Here is a 27,473-nt window from a genome sequence, read left to right on the forward strand (position 1 = left end):
ACTATAACACAAATAGCTACCATTTATTGAGTAGTTACCATGTTCTAGAGCTTCATCTCATTTTAATTTTCACAACAACTCCATTAGCCAATGATATTAATCCCATTTTATGGATTAGAAAATTGAGATTTAATGAGATAAAGTAATTTACTTCAGGGCTCATCCGTTAAACAGCACAATTCGTATTCAAACACAAGTCTGTTTGTCTCCCAAACCCATACTTTGAACCTGAAGTCTGTACTGCTGAAAGTTTCTCCTTACTGAAGAATTTATATTTTGCATTAATTTATGTCTTCAGAATTGTACAAAGTATTGGGCCACACCGAATTTGAGTCTGGTATAGTAGCCTTCTTGTAAAAAATTACATAACATTTTTGTGACTGTGAAGACCTCTTAATTCCTGAGGATGGAGGGCCCTTTTTCAAATCAGACATCCTGGGGTTTTTACTGACCTTATTTCATTCTCTGAAGAATGAAGGAATTTCCACTTTGTAGTTAGTCGTGGAATGTATAGTATTCCTTCTAGAGTTGAACCAGATAAATATTAGCAAGTCTGTTTAGAATATGACACTGGAAGTTTTTTCCTGTCTTTTTTTAAAAGAGGTTTTTGGAATTATAGTCAGTCTGAAACTTGGTCTTACTAATAAAGAAGTGAAACCTCAGTGAGCTCCCTTGCTCCCTGACTGCTCTTGGTATAAGTCTACTTAAGTTTCTCTGACGATTTTCAGGGTTTATTTTTGTGAGTGACTCAAGGAACAGTGTATTTTGATTTGAAAACTGAATGGTTGGAGGTGTGTATTGAAAGCAATAGTTCTGAATCTTTTTGGAGTTCATATACTCCTTTTTGAAGCTGATGAAAACTAGGGAAACTCCCCAGAAAAAAATGCATAATAGGCACATAAAAAGAATTTTACATACAAATTTTGTAGATCCAGTGACTCCCAAGTCTACCAACAGAGTGCCCTAGATAAAAAATTCTTTAAAGGAAAAAAAAATTAGGGAACCGAAAAGTAAGATTTGAGCATCAGTTTTTATTTTTCACAAATGTGCATTTCATAAAATTGATTGCATTAACAGAAATTTTGTTTTGGTATTTAAATTTTATTTTATTTCACTTTTTAAAAAACAGGATCTTCTTCTGTAACCCAGGCTGGAGTGCAGTGGCATGATCTAGCTCACTGCAGCCTTGAACTCCCAGGCTCAGGTGATCTTCCCAGCTCAGCCTCCCAAATAGCTGGGACTATAGGCACGTGCCACCAGGCCTCGCTAATCTTTTCGTATATTTTGTATAGAGACGGGGTTTCACCATGTTGCCCAGGCTGGTCTCAAACTCCTGAACTCAAGTGATCCACCTGCCTTGGCCTCCTAAAGTGCTGGGATTACAGGTGTGAGCCACACTGTGCCCAGCCTGTATCCAAGATATTGGTATTTTGGCCAGTCTTTAAGGTGTCAGCTTTTGCCACTGTGTTAAAAAAAAAAAAAAAAAAAAAAAGATATTCATGAGTTAGCTAAGGTTCCTAGGGTTTTATAAGATTGTATGGTGATTTCTAAACTTGCTTTTTCATTTTTTTCTTATACCATCAATTTCCTCAGAACTAGTAAGGCCAAATACTTAGATAAAATCTTTTGCCAGTTCCTTACTTAAGATTTCCATTTCTTCTTTAATGAAAATCCATATACATAGTACCTCTTTACTTCTTCAACCTTCTGATATAAATGTTTAGGAATTGTTCTACATGTTTTATTACATTAATCTTCACAGCAGCTCTGTTAGGAACTTATTGTCTCCATTTACAGATGTGGAAAGCAAGGCTAAGAAAGGTTAAAAACTCAGTCAAGACCAATTCTGGTACTAATAGGCAGGATCAGGATTTAAACTCCTGTAACTAGCTCCAAAGCCCATTTTCTTTCCATTTTACCGTGCTGGTGTATGATCAGAGTTGATTTTTTTTTTTTTTTTTTCGAGACAGAGTCTTGCTCTGTCCCCCAGGCTGGAGTGCAGAGTGCAGTGGCGTGATCTCGGCTCACTGCAAGCTCTGCCTCCCGGGTTCATGCCATTCCCCTGCCTCAGCCTCCCGAGTAGCTGGGACTACAGGTGCCCGCCACCATGCCCGGCTAATTTTTTGTATTTTTAGTAGAGACGGGGTTTCACCACGTTAGCCAGGATGGTCTCGATCTCCTGACCTTGTGATCCGCCCGCCTCGCCCTCCCAAAGTGCTGGGATTACAGGTTTGAGCCACCGCGCCCGGCCCCGATCATGTTTTTTGATCACAAGTCTGACTGAATGAATATAAAGCCCAAGTTTCTGTCAGTGAAAGGGGCTCTTTATTTTTTTCTGTAGCTAGCTTATCGTAAAATTACTGATTTTTTTGTATGTAAGTTAGACTTGTAGGATGTGAAATGTCAGGAGTGCTGAATTTACTGGCTAGATTGTTAAACCCTAAATTAAATCCCAAGAGGCTAGCTGGGGGATCTCCTGACTGTTCTGTTTATATAAATGGATATTTCAGATATCAGACTCTGACAGAGACAATTTCAGTGACTGAAAAGTTTATGGAAGGCTTGTTACTAAACTTAGTATCATTTTTCAGGAAGGAAAATCCCTAATGGTTTGGAACAGGACTGAAAAAGAATTTAACTCTAAAGGGTAGATAAGCTTTAAATGTTAAATTGATTAGAGGTCAGGTGTGTATTTCCTACCTCTCTTGGGATAGCCATGGGAGGGAACCTCCAGGCCTGCTGCCCAGTGGTTTTTGCTGAGAGAGCAGCTGGATCAGCATTCTGGAAGGTAGTTTGGTTTGCTGAGTGAGTTTTGTGAGACTCAGCATCTTTCTTGACAAAATACTTCATCTAAACCTTGTACTTTGTTTGCCTTATTTCAGCCGTTTGTACACAGCAAAACAGGAAGGAAAATTAGTAGGCTGACTGTATAATTATAGGTGTATATTTTTTAGTTTGGACTGATTATACAGGACTCTAAATGAGATAGCATAGAGCAGGAAAAAAGTTGATGGAATCCCAAAAGGTTAATTGAATTGGAAACTAGTGTATGTGAAGAGTAATACCATTTAGCTCCCAAAGTAATGAAACTTGGCATAAAGGAAAATTAAGTTGACTGATTTGAGATATGGAGAGAAATTGGATGTAAATGTAAAGGAATTATCTTCAGTCATAACTTTTTTTGAGTCTCTATTTACAAATTAAGAGAATGTATTTTGTGAAGGTTCTTTTAACAGAATTCCTGTGAGGTTTAAAAAGGACAAAGTACAATTTAAGTGGCAGGGCTGTCAAAAGCCACTTTGATTGAATTGTATACATGCTTAGTTAGAATGAGGAAATTGGACTGTTTGACTGAAAAAGCTTTGTTTCCTCCTCAGCTTCAGCCTCTTTCCATGTGCTTTCCTGAGGCTATGTGTGGGATATTAGTATAGAGGAAGGGGAGGTCTTCTCACCTCTTTCCATTTTTTCCTCCGCCGTAAGTTCACAAAGTTTTTCACGTTAGAAACTGTTAAAACATAAACAACTTTTCTGGAAGCAAATTAATCTTTTAACTTCATGGTTCATACCGTGTGACTCTGGAGTGGGGGCAGGAGGGTGGAGCTACAAGGTGTTTGGACCCTTCTGGTTTATGGGATTGTCTTTTTCCCTTTTTCCCCTTAGGAACCACGTGAATGTTGAGGGGGCGACACACAAGCAGGTGGTGGACCTGATTCGAGCAGGCGAGAAGGAATTGATCTTGACAGTGTTATCTGTACCTCCTCATGAGGCAGATAACCTAGATCCCAGTGACGACTCGTTGGGACAATCATTTTATGATTACACAGAAAAGCAAGCAGTGCCCATATCGGTCCCCAGATACAAACATGTGGAGCAGAATGGTGAGAAGTTTGTGGTGAGTGTCAGCCCAACTCGATCCTCAAACATCTAGCTTTATTTCCCCTAGTCTTATAATTATGAAACTATTATAGTGGTAGATAAAAGACTGCAACCTAGGTCAGTTTGTCTACCAGGAGGATGAGTTCACACATAAATAAAAGACACTGACCCTGATTTATTGCAGGGGGTGAACTACAGTAATGGAAAAGAGTCCTACTCAGCTTGAGTATAATTCCATTTTATTTTTAGATAGTTTCAAGTTTGCATTCTGGTTTGTTGTAAACGTGTGAGTTTTCGTTTGTTTAGTTTTTTTTTGTTTGTTCTTTTGTTGGTTGCCGTATCTCTTTGCTAATAGTAGTTTCTTATTTACTGTTGATTCTGTGGTGCTATAAGGCAAGATTAATTTAAAAGGATGGTGTCCTTCAAGATATTTGGGTAATAGAGAGGTTCGCCCATTTCAGAACTTAGATGTCTCTACTCTTCTTTCCACATCATGTTCTTTTTCATTTTCTTTGGAGATATCCCATGTGAATGATTAACTGTGGTTTTTCCCACGAGTTTCCTGAATGCAATTCCCATGAGCTGTTTCACACATTTCTAATCTGTTGCTGTTGTAGTTATGCAGGAAAGCCCATCTTAAATTTTTAGTGATGTGTGCTAGCCCCTTTGCTGAATGCCTTTGTTTGTTCTTCAAAGCCTAATTGCCACTGATAGCTCAGTCTACTTAATTTTTCTTTTGGTTGCAATATGCTTTATTTGCCTTTAATTATTTGTGGAGTGTTGATATAATGAGAAATGTTCATTATTCTTAGTAGAAAATGCAGTGGGTTCTGTTAGATGCTGGCAAACAGACTACAGGTGTTTAAAGCTTAACAGTTGACTAAAGTTAGTCTCTAAAACTGAGATTTATCCTCTGCATAGGAATGAGCTACTAAACATTTATGGTAAATTCTTTTTAGTGAAGAGATAAGAAAAGCAAGGAAGCTAAAAAAGTTGCAGAGGATCAAATAACGCTTGGTTGCATCTGTAATTAGTTGTAGATGATGGCATATAGGTTTTATTTCAGCATGGACTTCTGTAGTCTTAGAACCACACACAGAATTTAGAGTTTTTTGCTTCATAAGTGCTAACTTTGAGTCATAAGGCATGTAAGAAGTTGAAATCAAGGTCACATCCTAAAAGTAGAGCAGACTGGATGTTGAGACCTTTTGGGAATTACCTAAAACCTTGGAAACTTGAGAAAAGGAATGATACTACCAATTGTACCTTTGTTTATTTTTATTTTTATTATATATATTTTTTGAGACGAAGTCTTACTCTGTCCCCCAGCCTAGAGTACAGTGGTGTGATCTTGGCTCACTGCAATCTCTGCCTCCCGGGTTCAAACAATTCTGCCTCAGCCTCCCAAGTAGCTGGTATTACAGGTGCACGCCACCACGCCCTGCTGTTTTGTATTTTTAGTAGAGATGGTGTTTCACCATGTTGGCCAGGCTAGTCTCGAACTCCTGACCTCAGGTAATCCACCCGCCTCAGCCTCCCAAAGTGCTGGGATTACAGGTATGAGCCACTGTGACTAGCCCACTAATTGTACTTTAAAAATCAACTTTATTGAACATAGTTTACCTATATTAACATTCATCCATGTTAAGTCTCCACTTTTACAAGTTTTGACAAATGTACATAGTCTTATAACCACCACCACCACAATGAAGATTTAGAACATTTTCTTTTTTTTTTTTCTTTTATTTATTTATTTATTTATTTTTTTTGAGACGGAGTCTCGCTCTGTCACCCAGGCTGGAGTGCAGTGGCGCAATCTCGGCTCACTGCAAGCTCCGCCTCCCGGGTTCACGCCATTCTCCCGCCTCAGCCTCTCCGAGTAGCTGGGACTACAGGCGCCAGCCACCGCGTCCGGCTAATTTTTTTTTGTATTTTTAGTAGAGACGGGGTTTCACCGTGGTCTCGATCTCCTGACCTCGTGATCCGCCCGCCTCGGCCTCCCAAGGTGCTGGGATTACAAGTGTGAGCCACCGCGCCCGGCCAGAACATTTTCATACCCTCAAAAGTTCCCTCATGCCCTTTACAGTTAGTCCTCACCCCTTACCACTGCCCTTGTCAACCACGGATCAGCTTACTGTCACCATATTTTACATTTTCCAGAATGTCAAATAAATGGAATCATACCATTTGTACTCTCTTGTATCTGGCTTTGTTCAGTTAGTATAGTCCTTAAGATTGGCATACATTGTTATTTATACCAAATATTTGTCCCTTTTTAATTGCTGAGTAGTAGTCCAAATTGTATAGATTTACTACAGTTTGTTCATCCTTTCATTGTTCATGCACATGTGGGTTGCTTCCAGTTTTGGACTAGTATTTCTAAAGCTGCCATGAAATAATATTAAATGTACAGGTCTTTATGTAGACATATGTCTTCATTGCTCTTGAGTATATACCAAGAAGTGGAATTGCAGGGTATGTGTAAGTTTAACCTTATAAAAAACTGCCGAACAGTTTTCCAAAGTGGCTATTTCATTTTTACATTCTCATATGCAGTGGAGAGTTCCAGTGGTTCCATAACCTCTTGATATTTTCAGTCTTTTTCATTCTAGCCATTCTCATGGACATAGTGATATCTTACTGTGGTTTTAATTTGCATTTACATAATGACTCATGATGATGAGCTGCTTTTTGTGTGCTTAATGGCCATTCATGTATCTTTATTGATGAAGTAGCTGTTTAACTCTTTTGCCCGTTTAAAAAATTGGGTTGTTTGTCTTACTATTTTGTTGTAGGGGTTCTTTATACATTCTGGCTCTACAAGTCCTTTATCAGATATATATATATATATATATATATAATATATGTATATATATGTATGTATCATATATATCAGAGATATATATGTATGTATCATATATATATCAGATATATATATATGTATGTATCATATATATATCAGATATATATATGATATATTTTCCAGTAGTTTGAAAAAGGACTTAGATAAGCCAGGCGCAGTGGTTCACACCTGTAATCCCAGCACTTTGGGAGGCTGAGGTGGGCAGATCACCTGAAGTCGGTGGATCACTTGAGGTCAGGAGCTCGAGACTAGGCTGGCCAATATGGTGAAACCCCGTCTCTACTAAAAATACAAAAATTAGCCGGGCATGGTGGCAGGAGCCTGTAATCCCAGCTACTTGGGAGGCTGAGGCAGAAAAATCACTTGAACCCGGGAGGCTGACCTTGCAGTGAGCCGAGATCGTGCCATTGCACTCCAGCCTGGGCAACAAGAGTGAAACTCCATCTCAAAAAAAAAAAAAAAAAAAAGGACTCAGATGTTTTGTAAATATTTGAGTTTGTGACTTGCCTTTTCATTTTTTAAAACAGTATCTTTCAAGGAACAGAAATTTTAAATTTTGGTATAGTCTCGTTTATCAGTTTTTAAATTTATGGATAATGCTTTTTTGTGTTCTAAGAAATCTACCTAACCCAAGGAAACCAATCTGTTATGTTTTCTAACAGTTTTATAGTTTCAGCTATCTTTTTTTGTAGGAACTTTATTTATTTATTTATTATTAGTTTTTTGAGACGGAGTCTCGCTCTGTCGCCCAGGCTGGAGTGCAGTGGTGCGATCTTGGCTCACTGCAAGCTCCGCCTCCCAGGTTCACGCCATTCTCCTGCCTCAGTCTCCTGAGTAGCTGGGACTGCAAGTGTCTGCCACCATGTCCAGCTAATTTTTTTGTATTTTTAGTAGAGACGGGGTTTCACTGTGTTAGCCAGGTTGGTCTCTATCTCCTGACCTCATGATCCACCTGCCTCGGCCTCCCAAAGTGCTGGGATTACAGGCGTGAGCCGCCACGCCCGGCCTATTTTTTGTTTTTGTTTTATTTTATTTTATTTTTTGAGACGGAATTTCACTCTTGTTGCCCAGGGTGGAGTGCAACGGCATGATCTTGGCTCACTGCAACCTCTGCCTCCTGGGTTCAAGTGATTCTCCTGCCTCAGCCTCCCAGAGTAGCTGGGATTACAGGCATGTGCCACCACACCTGAACAATTTTGTATTTTTAGTAGAGACAGGGTTTCTCCATGTTGGTCAGGCTGGTCTGGAACTCCTGACCTCAAGTGATCTGCCCGCCTCGGCCCCCCAAAGTGCTGGGATTACAGGCATGAGCAAGCGTGCCTGGCCATTTATTTATTTATTTATTTATTTATTTATTTATTTTGAGACAGAGTCTCCCTCTGTCACCCAGGCTGGAATGCAGTGGTGCGATCTCGGCTCACTGCAACCTCCGCCTCCTGGGTTCAAGCGATTCTCCTGCCTCAGCCTCCCCAGCAGCTGGGACTACAGGCACATACCACTGTGTCCAGCTAATTTTTGTGTTTTTAGTGGAGATGGGGTTTCACCATGCTGGCCAGGCTGGTCTTGAACTCCTGACCTCATGATCCGCCTGCCTCGGCCTCCCAAAGTGCTGGGATTACAGGTGTGAGCCACTGCACCCAGCCATAAGAACTTTATTAAGATATGATTTATATACCATAAGTTCACCTAAAGTGCACAATTTAGGTTTTTTTAAATTTTTTATTTGTTTTATTTTTTTAGACAGAGTTTCACTCTTGTTGCTCAGGCTGGAGTGCAATAGCGCAATCTTGGCTCACTGCTACCTCTGCTTCCCGGGTTCAAGCAATTCTCCTGCCTCAGCCTCCCGAGTAGTTGTGATTACAGGCATGTGCCAGCACGCTTGGCTAATTTTGTATTTTTAGTAGAGATGGGGTTTCTCCATGTTGGTCAGGCTGGTCTTGAACTCCTGACCTCAGGTAATCTGCCTGCCTTGGCCTCCCAAGGAGCTGAGATTACAGGCTTGAGCCACCACGCCTGGCCAATTTAGTTTTTAGTGTGTTCACAGAGGTTGCAGTGAGCCGAGATCACACCACTGCACTCTAGTCTGGGCAACAAAGTGAGACTTCGTCTCAAAAAAAAAAATAGATAAAAGTACAATTAGTAATTTCATTCCCTTTCTCAAGTTCCCAAGGTTTTAGGTAATCCCAAAAGGTCTCAACATCCAGTCTGCTCTACTTTTAGGACGTGACCTTGATTTCAACTTCTTACATGTCTTACGATTCAAAGTTAGCACTTTTGAAGCATAAAACAAATTTATAACATTTTCATCACCTCAAAAAGAATGTCATTCCTTGTAGCCATCATTTTCCAAACCTCCCATCCCCTCCAATTCTAGGAAAGCACTAATCTATCCTCTGTCTTATAGATTTGCGTATTCTGGACATTTCATAGAAATGGAATCATGGTTTTTTTTTGTAACTGTCTCCTTTCACTTAGCGTAATATTTTTGAGGCTTATTCAAGTTGTAGCGTGCATCAGTACTTCATTTTAACATTCCATTATATGGATATACCACTTTTATTTATCCATTCATCAATTGATGGACATCTGGGTTCTTTCCACTTTTGACTATTATGAATAATGCTGTTATGAGCATATGTGTACACGTTTTTGTGTAGATAATGTGTTTTCATTTTTCTTGGATATATACCTAGGAATGGAACTGCTGGGTCATACGGTAACTCTTTAGGTTTAACCTTTTGAGGAACTGCCAAACTGTTTTCCAAAGTGGCTGTACCATAGTTTTTACTCTTATGTTTAGGTCTGTGATCCATTTTGAGGGATTTATTTATTTATTTATTTATTTATTTTGTATATTGTGATGTAAAGGTCAAGGTTTTTTGTTTGTTTGTTTTTGAGCGTCAGCTAGGCTGGAGTGTAGTGGCGCAATATTGGCTCACTGCAGCCTCTGCCTCCCAGGTTCAAGCGATTCCCCTGCCTCAGCCCTCCTGAGTGGCTGGGATTACAGGCATGTGCCACCACACCTGGCTAATTTTTGTATTTTTAGTAGAGATGAGGTTTTGCCATGTTGGCCAGGCTGGTCGCAAACTCCCGGCCTCAGGTGATCCACCCACCTCGGGCTCCCAAAGTGCTGGGATTACAGGTGTAAGCCACTGTGCCTGACCAGGGTCAAGGTTTTGTTTTTGATTTTGTTTTTATATGGATATCCAGTTGTTTCACAGCAACTTGTGTTGAAAAGAAAGTTCTTTCCTCATTGAAATATCTTGGCATCATTGTGGAAAATCAATTGACTATGTGTGGTTCTATTTCTGAACTTTTTTACTCTGTTTCATTGGTCTGTTCCTTATGTGTCTGAACATTTGTGTCATTTTGGGATTGGTTTCTGTTAAATGCCTTTTCCCTTGAGAATGAGTCATATTCTCCTGGTTCTTTGTATATTGAGTCATTTTGGATTGTATCTTGCATATTTATGAATGTTACATTGTGGAGACTCTGGGTTCTGTAATATTCCTCTGAGGAGTATTGATGTTTTTGTTTTAGCTGGCTATAAGATGTAAACTGTGTTGCCTTCTGTGGGTTAAACTTCAAATCTCAGTTTAATTCTTTCAGCCTTTGCTGTGCTACTTTGAGTCTGTATACATTCAAGAAGGGATTAGTCTGAGATACATGTGGTATTTATTCTTAGAATTAAGGATCACCTTCTCTGGTTTTCTCTTGTCTTGGATTCTCCACTCACTCTGGTAGCAGCCATGGTTACCTAGAATCTTTTCCCTGTATGTTTGAGCCAGAAAGATGTCAGTTTCTGAGTTTTAGTTACTTAAATGGTGCTATTTTGTAACTTATGCCCACAAGCAGGGCACAGCCCTCTTAATGCAGGAGTGTACCCCGCCCTGTGCATCATTGCTCCGTGTTTTGAGTCCCCTCCACGGTCTGCCTGCTTTTAGTGTGTAATTCAGAGTCCTCAGATAATTGTTTTTGTAGTTTGTCCAGAATTTATAGTTGTTACAGTGGAAGGGTTGGTCTACAGGAAGTGTATGCACTAGTTGAAATGGAGTTTTCAGTTCTGTCAGGTTTTTCTTTATGTATAATGAATATTATATCTTGATGAATTGATCCCTTTAATATTATTTATATTATAAGTCTGTATCTGTCATATATCTATCTCTCTTTATCCCTGGTAACATTCTTTGTTCCGAAGTCTTTCTCTCATATAACATATGAGCTACTAACATGTAGCCACTAGTAGCCATGTCACCTTTCTTTCGGTTATTGTTTTCGTTGCTATCTTTTCCATTTAACCTATTTATATATTTATAATTAAACTGGGTTTCTTATAGAAAGCTTAGAGCTGGGTCTTGTTTTTTTATCCAGTCTGGCAATGTTTTTATTTGGAATGTGTAGACTACTTACCTTCAGTATAATTATTGCTATAGTTAGGCTAAATCTACTATCTTGTTCTTTGCTATCTACGTTGCATCATTATTTATTTTTTTCCTCATTTCCTACCTTCTTTTGGATTGATAATTTTTAAATGATTCTATTTTATCTCTACTATTGTTTTATTAGGTATAATTTGTTTTTTTCTTGGTTTACAGTATATATCTGTAATTTATGAACATTTACCTTCAAATTATATATTTGAATTTGTAGTTGTATACACATAATATATAGTATATATATTATATATAGTATAACACTGTATATAGGTAAGTATATCTAATATATCTAATTTTATAATATATAAATATATAATATATATTTGTATTGGCCATTTTGTCCCCCCGTCAGATGTTAATTCCCACAAATTTGTGAATTTGCTAGCTTTCCCTCTGTTACTGATTTCTAATTTTACCCCGTTGTAGTTATAGAAGATACTTTGCATAAAACCTTTTGTGTGTATGTGTGTGTGTGTGTGTGTGTGCACGTGTGTGTGTCAAGGTTTCTCTCTGTTGCCCAGGCTGGACACAGACACAAACACACATACACACACACACACAAACAAACACACACTATATATATAACTTAAGACACTTACAAGAGTATATTTCCCCCCTGCCATCGTTTGTGCTGTTGTTGTCATACATTGACTTCTATATGTGTTATAAACTTAATGATACATTGTTATCTTTGCTTTAACAATTGCCTTTTAAAGAGTTGGTTTTTTTTTTATTTTTTGTTTTTTGTTTTTGTTTTTTGAGGTGGACTCTTACTCTGTCACCCAGGCTGGAATGCAGTGATGCAATCTTGGCACCCTGCAACCTCTGCCTCCCAGGCTCAAGGGATCTCCCACCTCAGCCTGCTGAGTAGCTGTGGCCACAGGTGTGCACCACCACGCCCAGCTCATTTTTTGTATTTTTGGTAGAGATGGGGTTTCATCATGTTACCCAGGCTGGTCTCGAACTCCTGAGCTCAAGTGATCCTCCAGCCTTGGCCACCCAAAGTGTGCTGGGATTACAGGCATGAGCCATCACGCCTGGCGTTAAAGAGATTAAACATGAGAAAAGAGTTATTTTATATTTGACCACATATTTACCATTTCTTTCTTTTTTTTGAGACGGAGTTTCGCTCTTTTTCCCCAGGCTGGAGTGCAATAGCGCGATCTTGGCTCACTGCAACCTCCACCTCCCAGGTTCAAGCAATTCTTCTGCCTCAGCCTCCCGAGTAGCTGGGATTACAGGCATGCGCCACCACGCCCGGCTAATTTTGTAATTTTAGTAGAGACGGGGTTTCTCCATGTTGTCCAAGCTGGTCATGAACTCCTGACCTCAGGTGATCTGCCCACCTTGGCCTCCCAAAGTGCTGGGATTACAGGTGTGAGCCACCATGCCCAGCCCATATTTACCATTTCTGATGCACTTTATTCCTTTGTGTAAATCTAGTTTCTGTCTGGCATTAGATTCCCTCTGCTTGAAGAACTTGCATTAATATTTCTTGCATTAATAGTGCAGGTCTGTTGGCAATGAATTCTCTTAGCTTTTGTTGATGTGAAAAAGTCTTCATTTCACCTTTATGTTTGAAAGATTTTTTCAGGGTATAGAATTCTGGGTGGATTGTTTTTTTCTTTTCTTTTTCTTTTCTTTTCTTTTTTTTTTTTTGAGACAGAGTCTTGCTCTGTTGCCCAGGCTGGAGTTCAGTGGCACGATCTCAGCTCACTACAGCCTCTGCCTCCCGGGTTCAAGCAATTCTCTGCCTCAGCCTCCCGAGTAGCTGGGATTACAGGCGCCCGCCACCACGCCCAGCTAATTTTTGTATTTTTAGTAGAGACGGGGTTTCACCATGTTGGCCAGGCTGGTCTTGAACTCCTGACCTCATGACCCACCCGCCTTGGCCTCCGAAAGTGCTAAGATTACAGACGTGAGCCACTGTGCCTGGCCGATTTTTTTTTTTTTATTTGTTTATTTTTTTAAAGTACCAAAAGAAAAAAACAATCACTCCATTGTAATCTCAGCATTTTGAGAGGCTGAGGCAACAAGATTGCTTGAGGCCAGGAGCTTGAGATCACCTTGGGCAACATACTGAGACTCTGTCTCTACAAAAAATGAAAAAATAGCTGGGCATGGTGACACAATGCTGGTAGTCCCAGTTACTTGGGAGGCTGAGGCAGGATGATCACTTCAACCCAGAAGGTTGAGGCTGCAGTGAGCTATGGTCATGCCAGTCCACTCCAACCTGGGAGACAGAGCTAAACTCTGTCTCGATTTAAAACAAAAATCACTCCAGTCTTCTGGTTTTCATAGTTTCTGATGAGAAGCCTGCTTGTTTTATTTTTTGGTCTTTTCTATGGATTGTTTTAGCCCTCTCTGGCTACCTTCAAAGTTTACTCTCTTTTTAAAAAACAGAGACAAGGTCTCACTCAGTCATCCAGGCTGGAGTGCAATGGTGCAATAATAGCCCACTGCAGCCTTGACCTCTTGGGCTCAAGTGATCCTCCTGACTCAGCCTTCCGAGTAGCTGGAACTACAGGAATGTGCCACTGTACCTGTCTAACTTTTATATTTTATTTTATTTTATTATTTTATTTTTTTGAGATAGGGTCTCACTGTGTCGCCCAGGCTGGAGTTCAGTAGCACCATCTTGGCTCGCTGCAACCTCCACCTCCCGGGATCAAGCAATTCTTCTGCCTCAGCCTCCCAAGTAGCTGGGACTACAGGTGTACGTCACCACACCCAGCTAATTTTTGTATTTTTACTCAAGACAGGGTTTCACCATGTTGGTCAGGCTGGCCTCGGACTTCTGGCCTCAAGTGATCTGCCCACTTCAGCCTCTCAAGATGTTGGGATTACAGGTGTCGGCCACTGCACCTGGCCACCTAATTTAAAAAATTTTTAGTAGTGATGGGGTCTTGCTATGTTCCCCAGGCTGTTCTCACACTCTCAGCCTCAAGCAATCCTCCTTCCTCAGACTCCCAAAGCGCTGAGATTACAGGCCTGAGCCACTGCACCTGGCCTGCAGCATTTTCTCCTTATCTTTAGTTTTCAGAGTTTCATTTTTACATGTCTAGGTGGTTGTTTCTTATTTATCCTGCTTGAGGAATATGTGGTTTGATATCTTTTATTATTTTTGGAAAACTATCAGCCAGTATGTTTTCAGATATTTCTTCAGCCCATTCTTTTTCTCTTGCCTTTCTGGAGGTTCTAATTACCTGTGTTTTACACTGTTTCATACTGTCCTAGAGCTTTTGGGTGTTTTATTCTATTTTAGCTCTTATTTTTCTCTTTAGATAATTTTTATTGACCTATCATTAAGTTTGCTGATTTTTTCCTCAGCTGTGTCCAGTCTGCTGATGAGACTGTTAGAGGAACTCTTCATCTTTGATACCACGCCTTTTTTTTTTTTTTTTTTTTTTCAAACAGAGCCTTGCTCTGTCACCTACCTAGGCTGGAGTGCAGTGGCGTGATCTCAGCTCACTGCAACCTCCACCTCCCAAGTTCATGCGATTCTCCTGCCTTAGCCTCCCGAGTAGCTGGGACTATAGGCAGCCGCTACCACACCTGGCTAATTTTTGTATTTTTTTAGTAGAGACAGCATTTCACCATATTGGCCAGGCTGGTCTCGAACTCCTGACGTTGTGATCCACCCGCCTCGACCTCCCAAAGTGCTGGAATTACAGGTGTGAGCCACTGCGCCCAGCCCATGCCTTTTATTCCTATCACTTTCATTTGATATTTGCTTGTAATTTTCACACCTGCTGAAATTCTGTATCTGTTCATACATGTTTTCCGCCTTTTCCTTTTGCGTGAGATCTTTAACATTGTTAATCATTGTTATTCTAATAATATACTGCCGATAATTTCAACATCTGGGTCATCTCTGAGACTGTTTTATCTCTTGACATAATGTTGGGTTTCTTTCTTTTTTTTTTTTTTTTTGAGATGGAGATTTTCTCTTGTTGCCCAAGCTGGAGTACAATGGCTCGATCTTGGCCCACCGCAACCTCCGCCTCCCAGGTTCAAGCAATTCTCCTGCCTCAGCCTCCTGAGTAGCTCGAATTACAGGCATGTGCCACCATGCCCAGCTAATTTTGTATTTTTAGTAGAGACAGGGTTTCTCCATTTTGGTCAGGCTGGTCTTGAACTCCTGACCTCTGGTGATCACCTGCCTCGGCCTCCCAAAATGCTAGGATTACAGGTGTGAGCCACCACACCCAGCCTGTTTTGTTTGTTTGTTTGTTTGCATTTTTGTTCTGTAATACTTAACTGAATGTCAAGCATCGTGTGTGGAATAATAGTAGAGATGACTGAAGTAAATAGTGTTTGAACTTGGAAATGGGCAATACTCTTCTGTTAGGGAATTTAGTCAGTTAAGCTGGGCTTGGATTTTGTTATAGCTATCATTACCTTTACTGTGCCATAGGCCTCAAGTTTCTCTAGCAATGGGTTGCTATTACCTTGTGCTTAGAGTGAGGGCTGGAGTTCTGGAGGTTTTTAAATTTATTTATTTTTTGTTTTTTGAGACAAGCTCTCCTTCTGTCACTCAGACTGGAGTGCAGTTGCACAATAATGGCTTTTTGCAGCCTTGACTTCCTGGCTTAAGCATTCCTCCTGCTTTAGCCTACCAAGTAGCTGGGACCACAAGCACACGTCATCACATCTGGCTAATTTTTTTTTTACTTTTTGTAGAGACACAGTCCCACTATTTTGCCCAGGCTGGTGTCAAAATCCTGGATTCAAGTGATCCTCCTGCCTTGGCCTCCCAAAGTGCTGGGATTATAGACAAGAGCCACTGTGCCCAGCCTGGAGAGTTTTTTTTTTTTTTTTTGAGATGGAGTCTTGCTCTGTCACCAGGCTGGAGTGCAGTGGTGCAATCTTGGCTCACTGCAACCTCCACCTCCCGGGTTCAAGTGATTCTCCTGCCTCATCCTCCCTAGTAGTTGGGACTACAGGCTCACACCACCACGCCCAGCTAATTTTTGTATTTTTAGTAGAGACGGAGTTTCAGCATGTTGGCCGGGACAGTCTCGATCTTTTGACCTCGTGATCCAGCCATCTTGGCCTCCCAAAGTGCTGGGATTACAGGCGTGAGCCACCGTGCCCGGCCGGCCCCAGAGGGTTTTTTTCAGTGTTTTATCCTCAGGCTTTCAGCCACTTGTGCATACCGGTACCACAGACAAGTTCTCTCTTTACATTCTTACCCCTCTGCTACTGGTAGACTGCTCTTGCATTTTACTTGGGCTGGACTCATGGTAGAGGTAGATGTTGTGTAGTTCACCCTTAGTCTTAGGCAGAATCTGTGTCTCTGTGTCCTAATTCTTTTTCCCTTCCTTCTTACTGCAGCCAAACTCAGCTTTGTATCTGTGGTTAGTCTTGGGAAAGCGTTTCCTGTGCCTCCCTCAGCTATAGCAGACCTCTGCTTGGTAACAGTGGAGGAACCTGGGCCTAATATGGTTTCCTGCCTCTCCCCAGGGGTATAGAGTATTTTACTTTTACTCCTTCCCCAGAAGAAGTGGATCTTTGCCTGTGCACTGTGAATGAGAGGATTTACTGCCTGTCTTAGCCTGTTTTTGCTGCTTTAATAGAATAACACAGATTGTAGGTAATTTTTTTTTTTTTTTTTTTGAGACGGAGTCTTTCTCTGTCCCCCAGGCTGGAGTGCGGTAGTGGGATCTCGGCTCACTGCAAGCTCCGCCTACTGGGTTCATGCCATTCTCCTGCCTCAGCCTCCCGAGTAGCTGGGACTACAGGCGCCCGCCAACACGCCCGGCTAATTTTTTGTATTTTTAGTAGAGACGGGGTTTCACCGTGTTACCCTGGATGGTCTCGATCTCCTGACCTCGTGATCCGCCTGCCTCGGCCTCCCAAAGTGCTGGGATTACAGGCTTGAGCCACCGCGCCCGGCCCAATTGTAGGTAATTTATAAAGAAAAGAGATTTATTTGGCTCACAGTTCTAGAGCCTGGGAAGTCTAATATCAAGGGGCCACATCTGGTGCAGGCCTTTTTGTTGTGTTATAACATGGAGGAAGGCATTCCCTGGTGGGGAAGTGCATGTGAGACAGAGAGAAAATGGGGCCCAAACTCCTGAGATAAATAACCCACTGCCTCAATAATGACATTAATCACGAGAGTTTTGCCATTACCTCTTAAAGATCCCACTTAATACACTTTGTAATCCCACTTCTTAATACATGATAGCTGCTTAATGTCCTGTCTACTGATTCTTTTGTCTTGGTAATTTCTGAGCCTGTTTCTACTGACTAATTTTTATCCTGGTCATAGGTCAAATTTTCATGCTTTTTTATATGTCTAGTAATTTTTGATTGGATATTGTATATTGTGAATGCAGTGTTATTGGGTGCTAGATTTTGTTGTATTTCTTTTTTTTTTTTTGAGACAGAGTCTTGCTCTGTCCCCCAGGCTGGAGTGCGGTGGTGCGATCTCGGCTCACTGCAAGCTCCACCTCCCGGGTTCATGCCATTCTCCTGCCTCAGCCTCTCTGGGTAGCTGGGACTACAGGCGCCCGCCACCATGCCTGGCTAATTTTTTGTGTTTTTAGTAGAGACGGGGTTTCACCATGGTCTCGATCTCCTGACCTCGTGATCCGCCTGCCTCGGCCTCCCAAAATGCTGGGATTACAAGCGTGAGCCACCGCACCCCGTGATTTTGTTATATTTCTTTAAAGAGTGTTGGATTTTTTTTTTTTTTCCTGGCATACAGTTAAGCTACTTAAAGATCACTTTGGTCCTTTTTAGCTTTGTTTTTAAGCTCTTTTTGAGTAGTTTAGAGTACCTTTTACTCTAGAACCAATTTAGCTTCATTCCTAAAGCATGGTCTTTTTGAGTTCCCTTCTAAATTCCATGCAGATTTAGGGAGGTCTCTTTATTCTGGCTGGAGGGAAGTTGAATGATTCCATAACCTGTGTGAACTCTGGGAATTGTTTATTTACTGCTCCCGGCTGATAATAGTTCTTTCCTTAGATTGTTATTCAGTCAAAATTCAAGGGAACTTAATACAGATTTCTGGAACTATGTCTTGCTTTAGCTCCCTCTTGCATGCTTAGTCCTGCAAATTGTAGCTGCTTTGGCCTCCTTGAACTTCAGTCTCTGTTTATTCAACTCAGTGAAGTTGCCAAACTCTGTTTGGGTACCCCTCCCTGAGCTGCAGTTTAGGAGTTACCTCTAGGCAGAAACCTGAGATTATGTTAGGGCTCATCTTGTTTGCTTCCCTTTTCTCAGGGATCACAGTTCTTAGCTGCCCGTTGTCCAGTGTCTGAAAATAGTTGTTGCCTATATTGTGTCCAGTTTTCTGGCTGTATTTAATGGGAGGTTAATTACCACCTGGAAGTCCACAGATTGTTCTGTAAATGGAGAATATTTTTTATTTAGGGATAATTTGATTAAAAGTTGATTTTAAATATTCTTGGCTTTAAAAGAAATGCCAGTGGAACTCTACTTCATATTATATAGCGGAATAAGTTCCAGATGGATAAAGGACTTAAATGACAAAACAAAAAATTAAAAGCTCTTGGTCAGGCGCGGTGGCTCACACCTGTAATCCCAGCACTTTGGGAGGCCAAGGCGGGTGGATCATGAGGTCAAGAGATCAAGACCATCCTGGCTAACACGGTGAAACCCCGTCTCTACTAAAAATACAAAAAATTAGCTGGCCATGGTGGTGGGTACCTGTAGTCTCAGCTATTTGGGAGGCAGAGGCAGGAGAATGGCGTCAACCCAGGGGACGGAGCTTGCAGTGAGCAGACATCGCACCACTGCACTCTAGCCTGGGTGACAGAGCGAGACTCTGTCTCAAAAAAAAAAAAAAGACCAGTGACAAACTGGAAGAAGATATTCACAATACACACAAATGAAACAGATTATGTCAATATATAAAGAACTCCATAAATCAATAAGAAAAGCCAAAAAACTTAGTATGAAGGTAGGCAAAACGCATGAGTAGGTACTTTACAAAAAATGACACTCACATGGTCAATAAGTATATGAAGAGATATATTAAACATCATTAGTAATTAGGATCACAGTAAGAAATCTTTTCACACCAATTCCATTGGCAAAATTAAGAGGATCTTTTTATATATTGCTGAAAGAGAATAAATTGATTGGTACAACCACTTTAGCTTACATTTTGGTATTATCTCCTGAGGTTGAATGTGCATATAACTCTGCAGTGCACTCAGGGTTATACTCAGAAGAATATCTTTTGCATGTACAGCAGGAGGCATTTATACAAATGTTAACAGCAGCATTATTCATGGTAGCTAAAATCCAGAAACAACCCAAGTGCTCATGAGTGGGAGAACAGATTAAAAACAAACGAGCAACTATGATATATTCACACAACAAAATGCTGTATGCAGCAGAGTATACCACAAAGACATATAATGTTGTGATGAGGCTATAATATAATATTTACTGAAAAAAGTAAGTCCTTTGAAGTATCACTCATCTTGATACTCTATTTTTATAAAACCAAAATATCCTTTAAAATTAGAATAAAAATAAAAATTTAAGGATTATATATAAATGCAAAAAATATATAAAAAGAAAAGCAAGGGAATCATGAACATGGTTATGGATATGATAACTTTTTGCGGTCAGAGAAACAGGGACATAAGGACGTGGGATAGAGGAGGCAGAGACTATATGGTTTAAATTAAATTATTTTCAAGGTCTTAGCTTAGCTTTTATTTTGCTTTTCACATTATCTGTTTACTAACAAAAATTCCACTGTTGCTGAAATCATTTTGTTTTTTTGAGACAGTGTGTCCTTCTGTTGTCCAGGCTGGAGTGTAGTGGCAGGATCGTGGCTCACTGCTTCCTGTGCCTCCTGGATTCAAACAATCCTCCCACCTTAGCCTCCTGGGACTACAGGCGCATGCCACCATGCCCAGCTTCATTTTTGTAGAGATGGGGTTTCACCATGTTGCCCAGGCTGGTCTTGAACTCTTGGACTCGAGCAATCTGCCCTCCTGTCGGCCTCCCAAAGTGTGCTGGAATTACAGACGTGAGCCACTGTGCCCAGGCCGCTTAAATCATTTTTAGGCCTTTTCTTTGGAATCAACTTTAGAGCCAGTTTAGGCCACACACAAGTATCAGTTACATTGCTTTATAATCAACCCTAGGTTTTCAGCTCCCTTCAAATTTGCTTGCTTATTGACTCACTATATTTACCACATTGGCTTCAAATGACTTTTAACTTTCTGAAAATAAAATCCACCCTTAAAAACTGATAATTGCCTTTGAAGATATTTACAAGTATGCGAGAGGCCATTTTAATAGCAAAAATAAGATCATGCTCCTCCTGCTAGGTGCGGTGGTTCAAGGTGGGTGGATCACCTGAGGTCAAGAGGTCGAGACCAGCCTGGCCAACATGGTGAGACCCCTTCTCTACTAAAAATACAAAAATTAGCCAGGTATGGTGGCGGATGCCTGTAATCCCAGCTATTCAGGAGGCTGAGGCAGGAGAATTGCTTGAACCCGGGAGGCGGAGGTTACAGTGAGCTGAGATCATGCCACTGCACTCCAGCCTGGGCAACAGAGTGAGACTCCATCTCAAAAAAAACCCAAAAAAACAAAAAGAAGATCATGCTCCTTTGGTAGTCCTTTTTTATATATATAACTTTACGCATGTTTGTCAAAAGTAAGTCTTACTTTAAAGTGACCTTGAATATAGTCTTTGTTAAATGCATAGCAGAATGCATCTAACCAATATCATCTAAGCCTGACTAGATGATTCTGTGATTTAATTTGTATTATGTATGCTTTTCTTTTGTTCTTCTCCTTCACCAGGTATATAATGTTTACATGGCAGGGAGGCAGCTGTGTTCTAAGCGGTACCGGGAGTTTGCTATCCTACACCAGAACCTGAAGAGAGAGTTTGCCAACTTTACATTTCCTCGACTCCCAGGGAAGTGGCCATTTTCATTATCAGAACAACAATTAGATGCCCGACGTCGGGGATTGGAAGAATATCTAGAAAAAGGTAATCCAAACCATCAAACTCTACTATATTGAGTAGACGTAGGTTCTAGATATGCAACTTCTAAACTGCATAGCTGAATTTCTGGAAATTCAATAGTGAATGTAAGTCAGGTTTCTGACTAAGTATTGAACGATCTGAACTTTGAAGGCAAAACTGAAATGTCCAGTACAGTGATCAGTAGCCTGTTTCATTGGTTTGTTGAATGCTTAACAACAACAGAAAAATGAATATTTAGTTTTTGATGCATTTGGTGATGCCTAATGGACTTTTTTTTTTTAGACAGCATCTCGCTCTGTCGCCAGGCTGGAGTGCAGTGGCATGATCTCGGCTCACTGCATCCTCCGCCTCCTGGGTTCAAGTGATTCTCCTGCCTCAGCCTCCTGAGTAGCTGGGACTATAGGCACATGCCACCACGCCCAGCCAATTTTTGTATTTTTAGTAGAGTCAGGGTTTCACCACGTTGGCCAGGATGGTCTCGATCTCTTGACCTCGTGATCCGCCCGCCTCGGCCTCCCAAAGTGCTGGGATTACATGGACCTTTATTTTTAGGGTTATATTATCTTCCAGCAAACACATATAGACTCAGCAATATGCTGAATTGATTTGGGAACTAAGTGGGCAATATTAAGACATTTTAAATATTTAAGACATTTTTATTAAAATGATTCTTGGCTTACTGGTGTATCCTACATGAAAACTTCATTCATTTTATAGGTATTCATAGATAGGTTTGCTGAGTTGTAGGTAATCTAGAGTGCCCTTGTTCTAAGCAGGCTAAAGGTAGATACTAATATTTCTGTATTGAATTTTTTGTTTTGTTTTGTTTTGTTTTGAGACAGAGTCTCTCTCTGTTGCCCAGGCTGGAGGGCAGTGGCGTGACCTTGGCTCACTGCAACCTCTGCCTCCCAGGTTCAAGCGATTCTCCTGCCTTGGCCTCCCGAGTAGCTGGGACTACAGAAGCACACCACATGCCCACCTGATTTTTGTATTTTTAGTAGAGAGGGGGTTTCCCCATGTTGGCCAAGCGGGTCTCGAACTTCTGACCTCAGGTGATCCACCCGCCTTCGCCTCCCAAAGTGCTGAGATTACAGGCATGAACCACTGCACCTAGCCCTGTATTGAAATTTCCTTGTTATTTCACTGCCTCCAGATGATACATCAGGAGTCTGTGGATGTGGATGGTGAAACATTTGTATAGAGGCCTGAGCCACTGCACCTGGCCCTGTATTGAAATTTACTTGTTATCTCAGTGCCTCCAAATGATACATCAGGAGTCTGTGGATGTGGATGGTGAAACATTTGTTTGTCTAGAAAGGCAGGGAAATGACACAGATCTCCTCAATAAGATAGCTCATCTTGTGGCTCAGGGGAGAGACCTTTCCTTGCTACATTATAAAGTTGTATTATTTGGTAGCTGTTCAATAGGTTTTTCTCTAAAATACTAGTTTATAGAATAACAGTTTTACGTGATATGTAATCATTCTGTTTCCTTGTAACTAACTGACCTAGTTGAATATTTTAAAAACTTTTGTAGGGAGCCTTGTCGTGAAGAGAAACCATTTTCCCCATAGAAGGTAGTGGAACTTCTTTATCTGTTTTTAGCTTTTTCTAACATGGACTGGCCTCTCTGAACAAAGCCCTTGGGAAATGAGAAAGGGTACAATTTTAAAAAATCAAACGAAGTAAAGTCACCAGTTTAATTTACCATTCTCATGAGAGTGTCAGGAAATTAACTTTCTTAAATTTAGAGGATTAGCTGCCTACCTTACCTGCCTGCTTGCTTTCCTATCCCATCACACCTCCCCCCAGCTTTTTTTTTTTTTGGTTGTTGTTTTGAAGCTAAAGTCAGTAAGGTGAAATGATGTGAATTCTTAATTACCTACCCCAGTTTTCCCAAAATGGCTTTTAATTTTTGTGGTTCTCTGACTGGCCTGTTTTTAGGCCAAATAAATATTTTTTCTTTAGTATTTCAATTTTATATTTGGTTTATTCCTGATTAATCTTTCCCTACCACTGCCTCTTTACCCCATGTTCTGTTGTTCTGCTTGTTAATAGGTCACACAAGACTGCAAAGTTATGTTTACTGAACTTTTATTTCTCTTCTCTGGTTATGTTTAATATTTTTAGCAAGCTACATCTTTGTATTTTCTATTATTTCTTTGTTCTGATCATATTTAGATGAATGTTTGTCATGCCTTAAAATCTTATATGCCAGACATGGTTTGCTGCCTCATTATTGCCTGCTACTGATGATTTAAACTTAAAACTGATGATTTAAACTTAAACTTTGATATGTCTTTGACTTTATATTCTTGATTTTAAGGCCTTATGCCAGATTTTATCTTTATTTTCTACAGTGTGTTCAATACGAGTAATTGGTGAGAGTGACATCATGCAGGAATTCCTATCAGAATCCGATGAGGTAGGTGAATATCTCCTTTAGTGATTATTTTCCTCTTGGCTCCTTGTGGGGGAAAATAAGTTAAAGGTATTGATTATGGGTTAAATTTCCATAAGCTCTCCAAAGGACTCCATTTTTTCTACTTCCTTTTTATATGTATTCTACTTATCTATCCTTTAAGACCTAGGTCCACTTTCTCTTTGAAGTGCCAGGTCCACTTTCTCTTTGAAGCCATCCCTGATGAGTTTTCATCAATTTTTCATTCCACCAAAAACTTTTGCAATTAGTTCCATTCAGTGATCACTTGTTGCTATCTCATTCTCTAATTTTTGTACATATCATCAGATTGTCGCTTTATATTTTTAGCTTACAAGAGTGTGAGCTACCTGTAGGTAAGAGCTAAATCTTGACCATCTTTATATTCCCAGTGCCTTACCACAGCATCAAGCATGTTGTAGGTGCTTAATAAATATTAATTGAATAGAACAATGAATGTTTAGTGCTAATATAGTAGTGTGTTATCCACTACTTATATGTATATGCCTTGTTTTTCCACTAGATTATAAATTTCTTATAGGCAAGGGCTTACAATAAAGCAATGCTTATGATCGTTTCAGGCAATGAGTAGTACTTTTTAAAAAGTGGTAAATGAAAATGGACTTGGTCTGAAATAATTTTCTCTCTAGTAAAAATTACAAGGTTAGAGCAATGTATTATCATCAAAAGCAGTAAGAGGATTTCTTTTGAATTAAGGAGAGTAAGAATTGTTTACCTTTTGCTAGAAGAAAATTGGGCATCAGGCTAGCTTTGAAAGGAAAAATGGGTGAGACTCAGGTATCCATTTTTTCTTTTAACAATCTCCTGATTATTTCAGGGTTCAGAAAGAAACTTAGTATATCTCTTGATCCAGTCTATATGCCTGACCATTAGTACCAGAGAATATACATCGAAACTACTGCTTTCAGTTATTTTCTCCTCTCATTTGTGAATTCTGAATGGGGAGAGGGAAGCGAATCAAAAATCTCATCTGTGTTTGACCTAGACTGTTTCACGCAAGTTTCCTGTTTTGAAATGTGAACACGTTGGCTTCAACGTGTTTCTTTCCTTCCTGCTTATCTTAAAGGTTAACTTCTGCTGCAGCCCTGAAGTCAGCTTTATGACTTGTAAATGTATTGACTTTTTTCCCATTTTCATTGGAACGCACTTCCTCTCTACCATGTTTTAGGTTATTGTATAGCTAGCTCGTTACAGGGAGAGTGAAGATATACTGGGCAATAAATTATTTCTCTATGTCTTTTCCCCCAGAACTACAATGGTGTGTCCGACGTAGAGCTGAGAGTAGCATTACCAGATGGAACAACGGTTACAGTCAGGGTTAAAAAGAACAGTACTACAGACCAAGTATATCAGGTAAATTAAATGAACATGTAGACTTGACATTGGATGGTGTGAAGCTAAGGAAGATAGATTAAATGAGTCAATACCTATAAAGTGCTTAGGGTGTCTGGCACATAATCCATTTATTAAATGTTAGCTACTATTGTTATTATTAATGCGAAAGTACTTTGCCCTCCTTAAAAGAAAGGTACAGTAAATATCCCAGGTTGTAGTAGTTGTGATTAACCCCTCCTTTTTTTTTTGGAGATGGAGTGTTGCTCTGTCACCCAGGCTGGAGTGCAGTGGCGCAATCCCCGCTTACTGCAACCTCTGCCTCCCGGGTTCAAGTGATTATCCTGCCTCAGCCTCCTGAGTAGCTGGGACTACAGGTGCCTGCCACCATACCCGGCTAATTTTTGTGTTTTTAGTAGAGACACGGGGTCTCACCATGTTGGCCAGGATGGTCTTGATCTCCTGATCTCATGATCCCCCCATCTCGGCCTCCCAAAGTGCTGGGATTATAGGCGTGAGACACCACGCCCGGCCAACTCCTCCTTTTTTTATTGTTAAAAAACCATAACACACATGAAAACAGAATAGTATAATGAATCTCCATATAGTAATCATTTATATTTAATAATTATCAAGATTTTGCCACATTTGCATTATTTATATATATCTTTTTTCTTTTCCTTTAAGTATTTAGAGGCAAATCCCATGTTATCAGACCTGTGTGTACTTCAGTATGCATCTTCTTACAAAACCACAGTGCCATTATCAAACCTTAAAAATTGGCACTATTGCCTTGGTATTGCCTAATAACTACTTCATAGTCACGTTTTTCCAGTTGTCTAAAAATGATTTTTTACATTTGATTTGTTAAAATCTGAATCTAAACAAGGTCCTTAGATCACATTTGATTTTTTTTTTTTTTTTTTTTGAGATGGAGTCTCACTCTGTCGCCCAGGCTGGAGTGCAGTGGTGCGATCTCGGCTCACTGCAAGCTCCACTTCCTGGGTTCACGCTATTCTCCTGCCTCAGCCTCCTGAGCAGCTGGGACTACAGGAGCCCGCCACCATGCCTGGCTAATTTTTTGTATTTTTGGTAGAGATGGGGTTTCACTGTGTTGGCCAGGATGGTCTGGATCTCCTGACCTCATGATCCTCCTGTGTCGGCCTCCCAAAGTGCTGGGATTACAGGCATGAGCCACCACCCCGGCCTCACATTTGATTTTTATATTTGTTTTAATATAGAACACTCCCCACTTCTCCCCATTTTTTTTCATGCCATTGTTTTGTTGCAGAAATGGGTCAGTGTCCTGTGGAATGACCCATATTCTGAATGTATGTGTTTGTTTTCTGGTGGTGTCATTTAATATGTCCTTCTGTGTCTCTATATTTTCTATAAATGGAAGTTTGCTTTAGAGGTTCAATTAGATTCAGGTTCTGCTTTTTTGATAATACTTCATAATTGGTCCTGTATACTTTATATTGCTTCTCAACAACAAGTACACAATACTGGGTTATCCCATTTTAGTGGTACTAAGGTTAACCAGTAGTTTAGGTGGTGAAATCTGATCTTTTCTTTGTAAAATTCACCACTGATCTTTCATCAAATGAATCGATCCATTGATGATTATTGTCTTAACCAGTGATTTCATTAAAGATTACAAAGTGCTGATTTTCTAATACTTTGATTTCTTCCACCGATTAGCTAGAATTCTTCTGAAAATAACTTTTCCTTGTCAACTAACACTATTTAATTATCTTGCAATAGATAATTTCCCAGTTTGTGGGAAAGACAGGATACATATTTAAGCCTTTCCTTTCATTGCTGATTTTCAGAGTAAATATATCATTATATAGAAATATAATTATATATTAATAATATATAAGATATATTACATGTTAAACATATACTTTATATATAATTATATAATATACTAAATAATATAATATACAAATAATATATATTATTTAATATATAATGCATTATGAAATAGTATATATTATATATAATAATTTAGTATCGGGTTTTTAGATTCAATGTGATTTAATCAATAACATATATTATCTTTTTGATGCTCAGATTGTTCCATCTTTGGCCAATGAATGCTCCTTCATGTCTGCTCCTGTATGCTTTTGATGCAACCTAGTATTTTCATGATATTATCCTTGCTTTTTGGTACAATAAGATGTCCTGGCCTCATCTTTGTATATTTGTTACCCTAGATATCTAGAATAGGCCATTTCCCTAAGGAGTCCTATTCTTTTAGTGAGAAACTGTATTTAGAGATCATGATCTGCGTGCTGGGTGTAATCATTGCCTGTATATGCCTTTTCATTGGCCTTTAATCCTAACTTGATCAGAATTTTCAGGGAGACAAGCAGGTTTCTGGGTACTAATGCTTATATTTCTCTTTTGTAGCAAACATTAAAAAATCTATCCCCCATACATTTATTCATCCACTGTATTTTACGGCAAATGATATATGCAGAGGATCTCAGGCATTTATGAAATTAT

General features: G+C 39.9%; 1 protein-coding gene across 6 annotated transcripts in view; it reads left to right on the plus strand.

Annotated features, from left to right (window-relative positions):
• SNX27 (sorting nexin 27) overlaps positions 1-27,473 on the plus strand; it is a 106,870-nt gene that overhangs the window by 27,271 nt on the left and 52,126 nt on the right. For all 6 annotated transcript variants that reach the window (XM_063626303.1, XM_063626302.1, XM_063626296.1 and 3 more), the window contains exons 2-5: positions 3,661-3,892; positions 20,980-21,172; positions 23,530-23,594; positions 24,879-24,983. In XM_063626303.1, coding sequence (XP_063482373.1) covers positions 3,661-3,892; positions 20,980-21,172; positions 23,530-23,594; positions 24,879-24,983 — 595 coding nt within the window. The remainder of the gene's footprint in view (positions 1-3,660; positions 3,893-20,979; positions 21,173-23,529; positions 23,595-24,878; positions 24,984-27,473) is intronic.

This window comes from Symphalangus syndactylus, chromosome 12 (genome assembly GCF_028878055.3).
Source record: "Symphalangus syndactylus isolate Jambi chromosome 12, NHGRI_mSymSyn1-v2.1_pri, whole genome shotgun sequence".
Classification (NCBI taxonomy): Eukaryota; Metazoa; Chordata; class Mammalia; order Primates; family Hylobatidae; genus Symphalangus; species Symphalangus syndactylus.